A 15,262-nucleotide genomic window follows, 5' to 3' on the forward strand; every position below is an offset into this window, starting at 1 on the left:
GGTAAAGGTGGATCTTGTGCTGAAGTTAGACTGATTAAACTATCAACCATCTGCATCACTCCTTTGCAAAATCTATGTGTGACTTTGGGAAGATTCTTAAATAGAAGAAGAGATCAAAAGTTTCTAGTCAAAACATCTGTTTGGTTACTTTTTGCTATTTGAAATATTTTAAAATAAAAGTAGTTTTTATGAAGAAAAAAATTTTTGAGAAAAAAATGTTTGCAGGAAATGTTTCTTCTTTTTTTTTATCCTTTTCTAAAATTATATTTTAACAAGTTGGCTACAAATAGTTATCTCAGAACCAGGAAAAGATACTTCTTCTGTGGACAAATAGCAACCTAATTTCCTAACTTTCCCTTCATCATTCTGCCATATTTCAGATTACTTTATAAAGAGAACTTAACAAGTAAACCCAAATTCAGTTAAACAGTTTCAGGAGTCCTATATATTTTAACAAATGTAATAAGTAGTGATTGAACAAAATAATGAGAAAATATAATGGTTTTTCTGAAGATAAAATTAAATATATTCAAAATTAAATATATTTAAATATCTTTAATTAAAAAATGGAATTCTATTTCTAACAAAAAGTGAAACTTTTTTCTTGGTGTAATAATGGCCTATACTTATCAGCACCTGAAACAAGAGCAAACAGTGCTTGATCCCAGGAAAACATTTGAAATATTTCATCAGAGTCCACTGAAGCCTTTCCTTCTGTGCAGCTCTGGGAAATGAAACCCTTCCTCTGCTCACTGTAATTTGAAGTTTTTCAGGGTTTCTATTTCGAAGTCTGTGACAATGCACTCCATTTCTGTAGTCATGCAGTTTTTAATTGTGAATAACTTCTGATTAACTACTCAGAAGAAACATTTATTTAGCCTGGATCTCCTAATCAGAAAAGAAGCTTGAGGCATCAGAGCTCTTGCTCTTCAAGCAACCACAAAGAATGCCAGTGACTTGGTAAGTTTTCAGTATTCATAGGATAAAGAAGGAAAAAGGCAAATGATAACAAAATTCTAAGTTGCATTCATCACCTTGCAAGACAAAGATTTGCACCACAAAGTCATTATACTGAATAAGCTGCTGAAGGCATGCCTGCCTCTCAGAAGCCGCATGCAACTTGGTTCAACTGCTTTCTGCAAGCAGATGTGATCCTGGTACTTTAGAACAACCAGAAAAGGGTCAAAACAAATGCACAATTCCGTTACTCAAAATGAGATAACAGAAATCATGGATCTTAAGTCTGTGAGAGCTATTTTCGCAATGGTTTCTTGTAAACAGTATCCAATTATGGTTGATGAAATGGCAAACTTCCCCAAGAAAAAGCAACTGACTTCGTTCAAACATACATGGGTAATGACAGAAGGTTCATATAGAGTCCACAAGATTACTCAATGTGGAGAAGTAGTTGTAATGGTAAAGTTGCAATATTTTATTCAGTCCTGAGGCTCAACAACTGTCACGGAAACTTCTGCAAGGATGCCAATACTATGAAAAGCTTAGTACCATATGTAGCAAAATGGAGCTGGCAAGGGCTCCCTTTGCTCATTACAATGCCCATGCCTGGAATTCGTCATGGCTTCAGACTGTAAAAATACTACTACTGTATGTGATATCCCTGTAGTTGTTCACTAGACTATCAAATTTAATTTAAATGACACAAATGAGATGTTATTTTTCAGGTCAAATAAAGAAGAGTCATGATGACATCATAAGGAAGTTGATCAAAAGGAAAGCATACGTGTGGATCAGCACTGGTTTTAATTTCTGAACTAACTAGAACATGTTGCAATAGGAAAACTGGGAGACATGCAAAGAAAGAATTTAAAATTATGTTTGAACTGATTGCAAAGGATTGTAAGTTTTAAAAATCACCCTGTTTTATACTAGTTATATGGAAAAATTCCAAAGAGGGTAGACCTTCTTTCCAACACAAGTTGCAGCAAAGGAAGGCAAGTCTTATTTCTGTCCACTCACATTGCTGAAATCTAGAAATAAGATATCAAGCAAAGATTAGCACCTTGTCATTCAAATGGCAGACTGGGGCTGCAGTAGGAGGTTTTTCATGGTACAGTTTCAGATTATGTGTGCAATGAGGAGCACTCACCTGATATGTTATGCTAGAAGAGCTCTAGCTACAGAATCCTTGGCAGAGAAGCAAGGATAAAAATCTGTGAAGGCGTAATTTCTGAACTGCCACAGACATTTTGGCAAGAATGATTCGCCAAGGGTTATATTCTAGGACAAATCTAACAAAAAGAAGTGAAGTTAGAAATTCTTGGAGGTGCCTGAGATTCCAAGGAAGAGGAAAGTTCCAAAGAAAGCGTGGCTGACAAATAAAACTAGACACTCATTCATCAAAGTATTTTATGACGTTTTCATTGGCTCATAAATATATTTCCCAATGTCCAGCACGCAATCAAACTTTGAACAGAAGAGGCACCAATTATATAAGATCTGGAAATTCATAATGATGTCAACCTTAAGAGAAACATGCATGCAGATATGCTTTGGATGAATGGTTCTAATTGCAGCTATGATTGACTGATTTTCCGACTTTATTAGTACATTTCCTTTCAAGATTCATCTGCTTCAATGCATGAGGAAGATTCTGGATGGTGGAAAGGGGGATGTGAGGTTGAGACCTGAGTCGAAGGGGCTGGTGTGGAAGTAGCACTGTTTTAATCAAAGAAACGAGTAATGGAAGAAGTCCTTCCACATGGGGCAATGTAGCACACTCCCCTATTCTGTAATCAAATCCTCCAGGTGCATCTGGTCAGCAAATAAACACCAACAAAGGAACCAGAGCAAAGGCACTGCATGGCCAGTGCATGAGATGTGGCCTAAGATACAGAGGAGCAGGAAACTGGAGTCACAAGTATGAGCCTTGACCTCTCAGTGTGTGAGGCTTGACAGGTCATATCTATTGCGAGACAGTGTCAGCTCACATCAAGATTGTGAAAGTCAGATCAGAAATATGTATATTTGTTCAGCCAAACACCAATATAATCTGTTTTCAAAAGCAGTGAAGGCACTAACAACAGGCCTGGTGGCACTGATAATGAATGCTGTTCATGGGCGTGTTCAAGTACTCTCTTCATTATAACGAACTGTGGCTTTGATCCACAATTTAACAATCATGACTGAACTTGTATATGATTTTATGTGTTTATGAGGGGAAAAAAATGATGACTTACAGCTTACAGATGTTGCTGAAAAAGTCATTTCAAGATGCTTGTCAGGAAGATCACTCTCTGGACTTTTTCAGATTTGTAAGTTGTTCTTTTCCCTCATAATTGAAAGATTAATGTTTTAGTGAATAGTATTTTACTATGACTAAATATGCCCACTATTAATAAAGTGAGATAATGAGCCCCTTTTCCAAAAAAGTATTTCTTTATATAGAAATGAAGTTCAAACCTCCAGTAAACTAAGCCAGTGAAAAGAGTAGCTAATAATATGAAAGCAAAAATGTAGGTTTTTATACGGGCAAGTATTTATGAGCACTTCTTATGTATTTTTGTATTTACATTACTATAGAAGTTTTACTGAAGCGTCCCAGCATCACTGTCCAATTTATGTATGTTTTTGAACTTGACCTTCAGCAAGAAATGCATGCAAAGGCAATCCTCGTGGATCCTCTGTGATCCAAACTGTTATTCAAAACCATTTTACTTCATAGACTGATTAACTTTTGTGTGTGTGTTTACTGAAATGAAACTAGGTTTTTTTGTTACATTTTGAGATGGCTTTACAGCCCTTTTTTTTGCTGTTCCTACTTGAACTTCTACCCACAGGGCAGTGTCACTGCTGGTCTAAACTCAAAGTTGTCTGAAGTCAGCGAAGTCGCAGCTGTGAGCACCACAGTCAGCTTTGACGCAGAACTGCAATTTCATCACCCCTGAATAATTGCAGCTTCCTCACTGCATTTGTTTTAAAAGCCAAAGAGAATTGTGTACGACACTGGAAGATGCCAGGTTAAGCACCGGTTGTATTATTTTGCTGGAAAATATTTCCTGAAACCACCCATGTCGTTTAAAGAAGTTTAAAGCAGTTTGTTATTTGATCTTATCCTGCTCCTGTAGGTGTCAACAAAGATAAATCATTACATTCAAAATGAAGGCAACAGGAACCAACCTTGCAAGATTTCTGAGTGAGCACTCCCTTGAGCCAGTCAGCACTGAAAATATTCAGTGCATTGCAGGAACCTGCCTTCCAGAACAGGTCCCATAAAGGCCTCGAAACCAAATATGCTCCTAGTTCCACAGCTTTCAGTTAACAGGGATTTAGTGTGCTGAAGAGATGTTCCATGTTTAACAGCTTTGGCGATAAACATAGGAATCAGATCCTCAGAAGATGTAAACCGGAATTACTCCTTTCGCTTCAGCAAAGTTGGTCTGATTAATAGCAGCTGAAGATCTGTCATTATTTCTTTTTTATAACTGCATTCTCAGCATACGCTGTACTGAAATTAAACTATTTATTACACCTTGCAGGTTTTCTCCAAGCTGGCAAAACATTTTTAGTTGAGACCTCTGAAAGCCTTAAAAGATAAAACAAAGAGAAACATGATATTAACAGAAAATGAGGTCAGAATATTGTCTTCTTGCACTACCATTATTCCCTTATTAGCAGCCTCAATGCCAAAAGAGTTGCTATATGCAGGGAGTGCACAGCTGCCGCTGCCTCGTACACTGCAGAGAATGGCCAGGGGTGCTGGCAGTGGGCGGAGGGCTGCTGTACCAGCACACACTGCTCTAGTAGCATAGGCGTTCATTATGGTAATCAGAGGCAATTGGCAGTGTTACTGAATAAGAGGATCTCTTTTAAATACCATGGGCCCAGAGCTGACAGCAACTACTCCCAGAGCTGGCCAGGTCTGGGAGCGGCTTTTCAGCTGAAATGCTGTTGGGTTCCAGCCCTGTTGCTCCTAAGGCAGCCAGAAATGATCTTCCCTTTTGGTAGGCAATGTTAAAGACCATCTAGGAAGGACTCAGGGCCATTATATTTGCTTCAAATTGGCCATGTGGAGTCACTTGGGAATCAAAGCCAGGTCTTGTGTTTCCCTTGCAAGGATGATAATGCCAGGCCTTTTCTGAAAGGAGTGGGGTCGGTCTGCATTAGGAGGATGTGTGATGTGGTCATAGTGCACCAGAAATTTCCTGTTACAGAAAAAAGATTTCAATTCCAGAAATAGCGTTTTGCAGATCAGGTGAGAGTTTGTAGAGCTTTTGGAAAATTAAATTTCTGTTATTAAAAGGTGAGACGGTATTATCAGGGTGGTGATAGTGTCTGGTTAGTATCAGTTGCTCATGGAGCTGAGAGGTACGTACTCCAGAGCTCAGATTCCAGCTCAAAAAAAAATGTAAACTTATGCAATGTAAGTAAGTATGATAATACTGTTCCTAAAGAGCAAAACACCAAAACACACGGTTAAACATGCATCTGAATTACGTCAACAAAAACAAGATTAACTGATGTTTTGCTGACTCAGAAACCTAAATGAACACCTGAGTGATTACATAGCTTAATAGTTTAACAGTGGTGTGGGTTTTTTTCTTTGCATTGTTATAAGATTTTTCACTTGCTTGATGTACCTGACTGGGAGAAATGGAATGCCTTTTCCCAAGTAATGAGTACACAGAAAGTGAGAGCTCAGATACACAGTTCTGTATCTCAAATCTGTGACAAAGGCATAGTAGAACTATTATTATCTAAGGAAAATAGACGAAAAATGCAACCAAAACCTGTACATTTTTAATCTACAAGAATGATGTGTAAGTAATTGATGAATAAAACCTGATCAATTTAGGTCTCTTATACAATTCTATGATAGTTTTATAGAAAAATTGTTTTTCATGCTACAGACATTATCCAAATCCTGACTCATATTTCTAGTTGTACGCAACATTTGAAGGGAAATCTTTCCACTTCTTTATCTGATATACCACACAGTAAATATGACTAAGGAATACTTAAGATATTAGACACAAAGTAATGGGTATGATAGGTCAAAAATGTAGTAGACCTAGACTACTTACCTAGTGGGTAAGAAGGTATAACACAAAAAATTTAATGTGTTTGAGCCTTTACAAAATCGCATTTTTATCAATCTGAACTAAAAGGAAGAAACCACAGTTAGTAAATACTTACTTTCAGCTTTAAGTGACATAAAGAACATGAAAGTCGTATTATTTATGCCAGTGTTCAACCCCTATCTAACACGGAGACAATCAGTTTTAAGTTTGTAATGGTGCTAGAATACATTTTTTGAGTGACACTCTGCTAGCCCAAATCTTATTTTCAGAAGCACCTTCTTTCCATATAGGCACCTGAACAAAGGTTTGACTTTCAAAAGCATCTGGTATCTCCTGACTCCCAGTGAGACATCCGTGGCCAGATTTTCAAGCTCTTAACATACTTGTTGCTGAAAAACTGGTCCATATTGACCACCTATATGGCCAAAGCTAGCCACTTACTACTTAATTCAGCAGAGCTGCTTGGGATCTATGAGATCAGATTCTGATTCTTTATGTCTATGTTCTATAAATGCACATAAGTATCTTCTTTTTTTCCTGTATGGACATTGACTAATGAAAAAAAAAAAGTATTCCTATGAACAAGAGGACCTTCTGGAGATGAATTTCTCATGAATTTGTGTTTTGAACTGGATTTGTAACTGTTAAAAAAGGAAAACATCTCTGCATTATGTGCTTTCTTAGCAGTCCCTCTTTCATTGGTTGTTTTCTGTGTGATTCTCTGAGGTCTAATAATATAGTAACCTTTCCTCCACAAAGATCCTCAGCTTTCTTTTTTACTTGGATGAACCTTTTCGTTAAACTTGCAGAATTTTACCAAATCTGAGATTTCTGTCTCTGCATTGAATTGAACTGGCTAATGGATGCACAAACTACTGGTGAGGAGGATCAGTCGGAGTCTTAGACAGACACATCATGTTTGTATAGACTTTGTTTCCTGAGGGAATCAGGCTAAAAAGAACAACATCACTTCATCTTGAGTAGTCAGTTATTTTCTACCCAAGTGAGGCTGAGTACAGCGTGCTAATCATCTCTAGAAACACAATAAAAGAAAATCTTCTGAGATGGAACAATATTTTTCTTGCCTCCCTGCTCATTATTCTTTAAGACGTGAACTTTTTGGCCTGGATTCCATTCTTTTGCCTTGTCACTCTCACCTGTAGAATCTTTTTTACTGTCACATGGAACATTTTCCTTAGTGACATGCAATGCAAGTGAAGTGATCCAAGTCCACGAGATTTAATGAGAAACTAGGACAAAAATAGGCTTTTCCTAATCTGAAAGATGTTATTTTGCCCAGTGTAATGCTACAAGAGCTAAGTGCTATGTGGCCCTGTTATCTACTGCTGCTTCTGCCTCGCATCTGGAGGCATCACTGAAGGCACTTCTCCAGGACAGGTCTCTGCAAAACACTGCTTGGGCCACAGGGATCCTTGCCTGTGTCTTATTGACCGAGGTGGTAGGCTTCCATGCTCAAGCCAAATTTGTTTTCCTTCTTTCAAGGTCACCTAATGCCTTTTCTCTGTGGGAATGGAGTAAGTGAACATTCCCTGCAGAGCGCAGCAGATTTGGCTGTGGGAGAGAGATGTTTGCTAGCAACAGAGTGAAAACAGTGTAAACACCAAAAGAAATTGTTTGTTTAATGAACACACTTTGCATAAAGTAATCTAGCAACTAACCAAGCTAAACAGCTTTAGTTACAGAGAGGAAACAAATGTTTTCACAGTACAAAAGACATCTTGTGAGTCCTTCCCTAGGGCACAAGTTCCAACCCACTTGCTATTTCAAGAGAGAAAGAGATCTTTCTCTACCGCTTTCAGAGCCCTTCCTCCAAGTCCCTTTTGGCAAACATATGCTCACCATTCAGGAAAGTTCCTGCCCTGATATTCTTCAGTCCAATTTGTCAGCTACGTATTCATATTAATTAAAGCAGATCCTTCAATGATCCTCTTTAAATTTTTCCCTTCATTAGAAAAAAAAAAATCTCTCTTTTTAATATAATTTAACGTTCAATCAGCATAAAGACATGGTATACTCATTCCTTCACTAAGATAAATACTAGAGGAAACCAATGATTTTCTTTGAGTTGTTGATATATGCCAATCATATATCAACATGTTGTTTGAACAACTGTGTTTTCACCAGGACTTTCTGGGTGGTTTCCCCCCCATGCCCCCACTTTTTTTTTTTTTTTAAACAAATTTCAGTTCTTGGTCCAGCTCACCATGGAGAACTGTTTCCAATTTTTTTTTTTCAGAGCGCAAGCAGATATAGTAATACAGATATAGCTTCTGTTGCTCAATATAACATCTTCCTTACTAATTTCCATGCTGCACAGTGTTGTTTCAGTTTGGTCTATTGCCTTCAGCAGTTTCAGTACACATTTTTGCTGTAGACTTTGGTTGTAGTTTCCCATACTGTGGTACTGTTGCCACAAGTTCCATGTGTTCATTAAAATGCGATGCCACAGATTTTTTTTTAAACCAAGTCTTCACCTTGACTAAAGTCTAAGAGATAGCCCTCTGAGGATACAACATGTTCTGAGAGTTGTTTTTCTGATATTTAACATTGCCCAAAACTGTATCCTGCCCTTCAGAAACCAGGTAAAAGCTTTCTGAGTGCTTTGGTTCACTATTTATCACGAAAGGTGGTTTTGCTTGCCTGGGTTCAGTATTCCTTCGTGTTTGTAAAGCCTGCTTTGTATTAGAAACTTTTGTTAGTTTAAGTAATGTCTCTTAGGAATGTGATTTTTGGCAGTGTTTGATACTGGCAACAGCCCTAATGTGGACACAGAACTGGCAGAAGGAGTACTTTTGCTGGTATAGATTATACTTAAGGTTCTGGAATCAGTAAAAACAGCCCAAACTGCTTTTGCCAGCATAACTGTACTATTAAACATTTTCTGGCATACACCTGGCAGAAACCCAGTTTTCACCCCCACACCTCCCTTGGTTATTAAATGTTATTTCATTGGGAGGTATACTCAAGCTGCTACCTCATACATAGACATCTTTGGCCAGAACATTTTCTGCCGTGGAAGTTTTTCTTCCACTGGTGGGGAGGGGGGAGAGAAAAAATGTATATATTTGACTGTGTTTGATTGGCTTCTTTATATCCAGAATGGCCTGACATTGTGCCTTTGTTTCCTCTCACACGTGCATGCATAAACCAAAGTGTAGTGGCCACAGCTAATTTTCATTGGAAATCACGGTACAGGTAACTGTCATGCAGCCTAGGGTTTATGGTGCCCCTCTCAGAAATGTATCTGAGAAGTGGATTGAGCTTAGCAAACAAAAAATGTGAAAAATATATTGCCAAATGAGCCTGTGAGCATCTGCTGTTGCTTTTGTCTGTGCGTACAGCATGTGGGTTTCCTTGCACACAAACAGTGAAGTTAAACACATGAAAATGCTTATTAACTGTCCATGTAATACTTAGCATTTCTAAGACCTAACAGTCTAAATCTGCTTTCTGGAAGACTTTGCCTTGAAAATGAGTCAAACTGCAAAAACCCACAGTGTCTCATCAAATGATGTTCAAAGAAAAGTTGTTGGAGAGTGTAGGTTTCAGCAGAGTCTGGAAATGGAAGCTGACTGGTCAGATATGGTTTTGGAGATGTAGCAAGGTATGCAGTGCTGGCTTTTAAACACCTACTTGAGATGCCTTCAAGGTAAACTCTGTTATGCAAGAAGACAGAAGTGGCAGAGTTTAATAAAAATGTGGGAACTAGTAATTGGTCACCATTGTACAGAAAACCCAGATAGACTATGTTAATACTCAAGCCCTTTTCTTAGGCCCAGAGGTGAACTGAAATCCTGTAGATGCTTTATGTGGATCAGCAAGGTCCCACCCGAAGGGCTCCACAAAGCTACGGGTACAAATATCCTCTACAGTGATTTTCTAGCTGAGAAACAGTTGAGAAGCATATTAGATTTAGTGAATTTTGATTCATTCCTGTGAAAAGTGGTGTTAAAAATCATCTGCCTAAACTTAAGTCTTCCTGTTTAAAGTAAAATACCACTACTATTTTTTAAATTATTCTTTGAATCAAAAGAATGGATTGTTAAAAGACATCTGGCTCTGAAAATACTTCTACTGGGAACCAACATTTCTGTTATGAGCTAATGGTCCATTCAGAGAAACGAAGTCTGGGGAAAATTATCTTATCTAAAAGGGAATTTTAAAGAGCAGTCTGAGATGACAGATAAGGGGTTGAAACTTAGAGTTTAAGATACAAGGATCTTAATTTATTATTAAACTATATTAGTATAACAGTGAGTTTCAACTGTTTTGGGGTGTCATTGTCATTAGTATTAGAGACACGTGATAGACAGTACCCACCTCAAAAAAACCCAGAAAATTAAGTATATAACAAAAATTAAATACTTGCTTTCTTAATAGCTCTGAGTAAGCCACTAAGTGTCTCTGGAAATGTTTCCCTTCTCCTGGTGTCTGACAGGGCTTTATCTGCCCTACATATTCTATTTCCAGGTCTTCAATTTCTAAACTACACCTTTAGAGAGGCAGTAGGAGTAGAAATTACTTAATTTTTCTGTAACAGGTGGTTTTAGTAAAAAGTTAATAACCCTGCTGTGTTACCCTAACCACTTGCTTCTGACAGCAGGACAGAGCTTTCAACAATATATCTAGTTGGTTAAAGCATTTGGAGATGGGGCATCTCTTTTTTCATCTTTGTCACAGTCAATGCCTTACTTTATTATAAAAAATAAAACAGAATCCCACCCCAAAATCCCATATGGTCAATAGGGAAAGGCTGTTTTCTGGATTATCGGCAGGGGCAAGGGGATTCTCTGAAGGAACTGAATGGTGCTGCAATGAATTGATCATTTAGTTGAAATGGCATTGACACCATTTCAACTTCATTTTTTTCCAGAGGAAACTATTTACTGAGTTTCACCCCACTTTGCTACCAGCCCTGGTCAAACAAAACTACTTATTTTGGCAAGTAGCTTATTTGGTGGAAATTGCCCACCAATATTGACACTATCTCCTCCATAAACAACCTGGATTCTGCCTTTATCAGTTTTTTTACCCTGTTTGATTTATATTTCAGCTCTTTGAAGGCAGGCTTAGAAAGCCTGTGAAGCCTCTTTTCATCAAAGGGGAGTTTCAAGCTATTAGTCCGAAGTGCCACAAAAACACAGGTAGCAAATAACAACAGGACAGGCAAATCACCTCTTCTCCAACTCCCCGTGACATTCCTGGTGCAAAGACCATTTAACTTATCTCTCTGTGGCTATAATCTTTGTCCCTGTAATCTTTATCAACTTTATTCTACAAAATGGTGAAATCACAGAGAAAAATACCTGCAACATAAAGTCTGGGAAAACTTGCTATTTCCTCAAGCTCATGGAGACAAAAAGGAACTCTTACCCCCATCTTCCTGACCAACTCTGCTTTCCCTCCTCTGTAGATGTCGTCTGAGGCTGTTGCCACCCCTCCTTCACTTGCTTCCTCATACCCAGTTGTCTGATACTCTCACATGCACAGAGATGCCCAAACCGGTCATACAGGTTCACACGATTTCGGTCACTGTATACATTGCCTGTAAATCTAATTAGTTCTCAACTTGACCTTTATCAGAAGGCCATCCTTTGTCCCCCTCCAAGAAAGTTCAATATATCTGCAAAGTGGTGTTTTAAAGTAGAAAACCCTAACTATCTTCTCTCGGCACACAAGGAGCACACGCTTCCTTCTTTCCAATGCGTGCCTATCTCTCCTCCCTAAGGCGAAACTCCCACACCACCTCTCTTGGTTTCAGGTGTAATCATAAACCAGCTGAAAGCAATTATGGGTAATGTAGTTCCATAGCTCCTTCCTGTCTGTTTGAACAAGTGGTACCAGGTACCTGTCAGACTGCGCATTCCAGCAGGCATTGCTCAGCACCCCTGAGAGAGAGGTGTACCAGGTATGCTCCCAGCACCTCGCCAAACCCTGAGCACACCGGAGTTTTTCAAAGCCAGAGCAAAAATAGGTGCTTCTTCAACAGTGCTGATGTCTTGAGCAATGACATAATTTGGATCTAGGAGAAAGCGCTTAGTTTCCAGAATGGTGAGTTTGCTTTTTTTCTTTCAAGTATATTTTGCTGGTTTTGTTTAAAATACTTTGGAAGGGCTGAAGTATCATAGTAATTTTTTCTTAGCACTAATCCTGCATTCTGATGCCCTCTTTTTTGGCCATAGCTAGTGCCAGGTGCCTCTGGAGAAGGTGCAGAACCCATGTACATTTTGAATTGCACGGTATTGTACCCTAGGGTAGTTTGGGATGTGTGGAGAAAGGCATGGTGCTTGCTAAGTGCTGGTGATTGCCTGTCCTGAGAGCATAAATAATGGTGAACCTCTTACAATTTTAAATCAATCAACATTAAGCTGTCCTTCTCTGTCTTTTTTCTTTTGTGAAATAAGCCACTTTGGTTGTGTGTGTGTGCATGTGCGGGGTATGGATTTTTTGGGGTTTTTTTTTGGTGGTGTTTTTTTGGGGGTTTTTTTGGTTGGTTGTTTGGTTCAGTTTTATTGAAGCAATATATGAAATGAGACAAGGTATTCCTCTTCCTGTATGCAGCAGCTGGACTGGCCCTTGGCTTTGTGCGTTGGGGATCAGGAGCATGCCATAGGGTGCTGATCACCGCATAACAATCCTCCCTGCTAACAAGGCAGCTATTAGAAATCAGAAAAATAGAGTTTAAAGAGCATATATGCTTCTGAACTTTAAAATACTCATTCTCTATTAAAAGAATCCTTGAAAGGTAATATCTCCAGGCTAAATGGAGGCAAAACCTCCATGGAGGCAAGACCAATCATGCTGACAGACCTTGAATCAACTCCCTTTATGGCTAAAAAATGACAAGCAGAGCTGGCTGGTCTGTTTAAAAATAAAAACATTTAAATGAAAGACAAGAAAGAAACAGTTCTTGTTCTCTTCCCACCTGTTATTACCAGTCAGATAATAACACCTCTTATTTGGTATAGATTTCTTTTTTTAAGGAGACAGCTCAAAATCTTACCAGCTTGGGAATAATTTTTGACTGGTTTTACTACGAAATGGCAATAGGCATCCTCCTGAGTAAGTGAAAGAAGGAGAGAAGGAGGGAAGGGATCATTTGTACTGGGTAGATCTTGGGAGGTGCAAATTGACACACTGGCAACACTTTCCCTAGCCCAAAACCATGTATTTGACAGCGGTTAACACGAAATGCACCAACACAGAACTTACACACTGAAACCAGTTGCACAGTGTCTGTGTTGGGTGGGAGGTGTACAGCGGGATTTACAACACAAGTACAAGCTGGTTATTGTCATTCTAGAAGCTGTAAAATACTGTTTACCTTGGGTACATTAAAAATGAGGAATACCTAGAGTTGTATTCACTAAACTATATAGTACAACAATATCCTGTGGGAATGTGTTCAACAGGGTAATTATAAGTTGCAATAGGAAGGTTATTGAGCATTTAAATGTTTGGTATAAAATGTGCTGTCTCTCTTCCCCCCTCCTTCCTCCCCTTATTATAAGAATGGCTAATTAGGTTCAATTGCACTCTTTGCTATTCAGTCTCCTTTTAACTGTTTATCATAGTGATTTTCAGCCTGTGGCCCAGGAATATTTGTGTTTGGTGGACTGTCTCTGAGGGACTTCTATGAAGGGTGTCCAAGGGAAGAAAAAACCTTGAAATTCTCTACCTCTGAAGTTGGATGCCCTTCTTTTCTATTTTCCACAGCAGATAAACACAAGCTCCTTGAGAAACTACACGTGTTTATGTTACTGTAAACTTTGGCATAAGGCCCTGCAGGGAAGTCCACCCTTGAAATATGAATACGAAATAGGTGGAAGAAACACAAAAAGCACACACAATGTAGAAATCATGTTGCTGTAAAAGCCAAAAGACTGGCTTTTTGGACAGAACAGACAGTTAGTCAACCTAATCTGATGGTCTCTAAAGGATGTCCTGTCTGAAGCGCTGAGCTCTACGTTAGTGGCAGCTACAGTATGGCAAAATTCTGCACCCCAAAATATGGTATATATTTGCAAAAAAAAATTTGTAAAAGAATAAGCATAGCTCTATCTGGAACTAGAGGCTCTTCCAACCCTTCTCCTACAAAATGCTGCATAGGATCCTAAGTTACCTCACAGATCCCACAATGGGAAATGGAACATGATTGGAGAGGAGAAAAGAAGCTACTTCAGCAGCATGCCTTTCCTGACGTTCCCATACTCTGCTGCTACCACAAAAAGTTTAATCTAATTTGACCTTCTATCTTTTTAACTACTTCTTCTATGGAAGCCTTTTCCTCTCGTCTCTTACTCTCTTGAGTTCTTTTCAGTTCATTTCCTTCAACTCTGTATTTTTGGGAGTAGATAGGGTTTTTTTCAGAAACTGAATTCTGGAGTAAAGGTGAGGTCATATACTAATGGAAAATATATATATATATGTATTGGCTTTGTAATATTTTACTGTATTTTAATCTGACTCTCAGTAGAGACCAGTATCTTATTTGCATTTCTGCACATTGTGCAAACATTGTTGTTACACTGCTGAGGATAACGCTTAAACTTTTTCTAAGAAACTACACCTAGTTTAGAAATCAATGTGTATGAGTAATTTTAAATTGCTCCTCTGAAAGTTCCTCTTCATGTTCTTATCTACAGCAATCTTAATCTTATGTTATTCAATTCATTAGACTTTCCAGTATTTCTTCATAGTCTGCTCTAGTGTTAGTCCTCAGTAATTTTGGTTTATGAGCAAACACTGTCATATCACTTTTCCACTGACCTTCCCATCCCACCCTTCAGAATTTACTCAAAGTGCCTATTGTATACTTCAATAAGTGGAGGCACTGGAGCACTTCCCTAACAAGAAGCGGTGAAGTTGAATCAGGGCTTTGAATCAATGAAAACTTCAGAAAAACGAAACAAAGTTTTATAGCTTTCAGCAAGTGACGTTTTGGGCTCTGATTTGATGTCCTCATGGTGCAGAGGAAAATATTTTAGGTTTGGATGTGTCCAGACATCCTTTTCAAGGAATTTTATAGGAGACATTTACTGCTTAATTTCTGTAATAGTACGAGTCCTTTCCCCGCAGAGCTGAGCTTCACCTTGTAAGCCAGCCTACTCAGGCAGAAGCTGGCTGATTATTTAGTTGAAAGCTGTGTTATGCACCCCCAAATGCTGCCTCCCCCTTGCTGTGTGGGTGACTCTACGCGCTGA

The 15,262-nt window shown here is 38.6% G+C and overlaps 1 protein-coding gene across 1 annotated transcript in view; it reads left to right on the top strand.

Moving 5' to 3' along the window:
- Nucleotides 1-1,263: 1,263 nt before the first annotated feature.
- Nucleotides 1,264-15,262, top strand: part of MACC1 (MET transcriptional regulator MACC1) — a 48,465-nt gene continuing 34,466 nt past the window's right edge. Inside the window, exon 1 of the mRNA XM_068405190.1 lies at nucleotides 1,264-1,416. Coding sequence (XP_068261291.1) covers nucleotides 1,264-1,416 — 153 coding nt within the window. The remainder of the gene's footprint in view (nucleotides 1,417-15,262) is intronic.

The sequence above is a fragment of the Nyctibius grandis genome, chromosome 7, assembly GCF_013368605.1.
Source record: "Nyctibius grandis isolate bNycGra1 chromosome 7, bNycGra1.pri, whole genome shotgun sequence".
Lineage (NCBI taxonomy): Eukaryota > Metazoa > Chordata > Aves > Nyctibiiformes > Nyctibiidae > Nyctibius > Nyctibius grandis.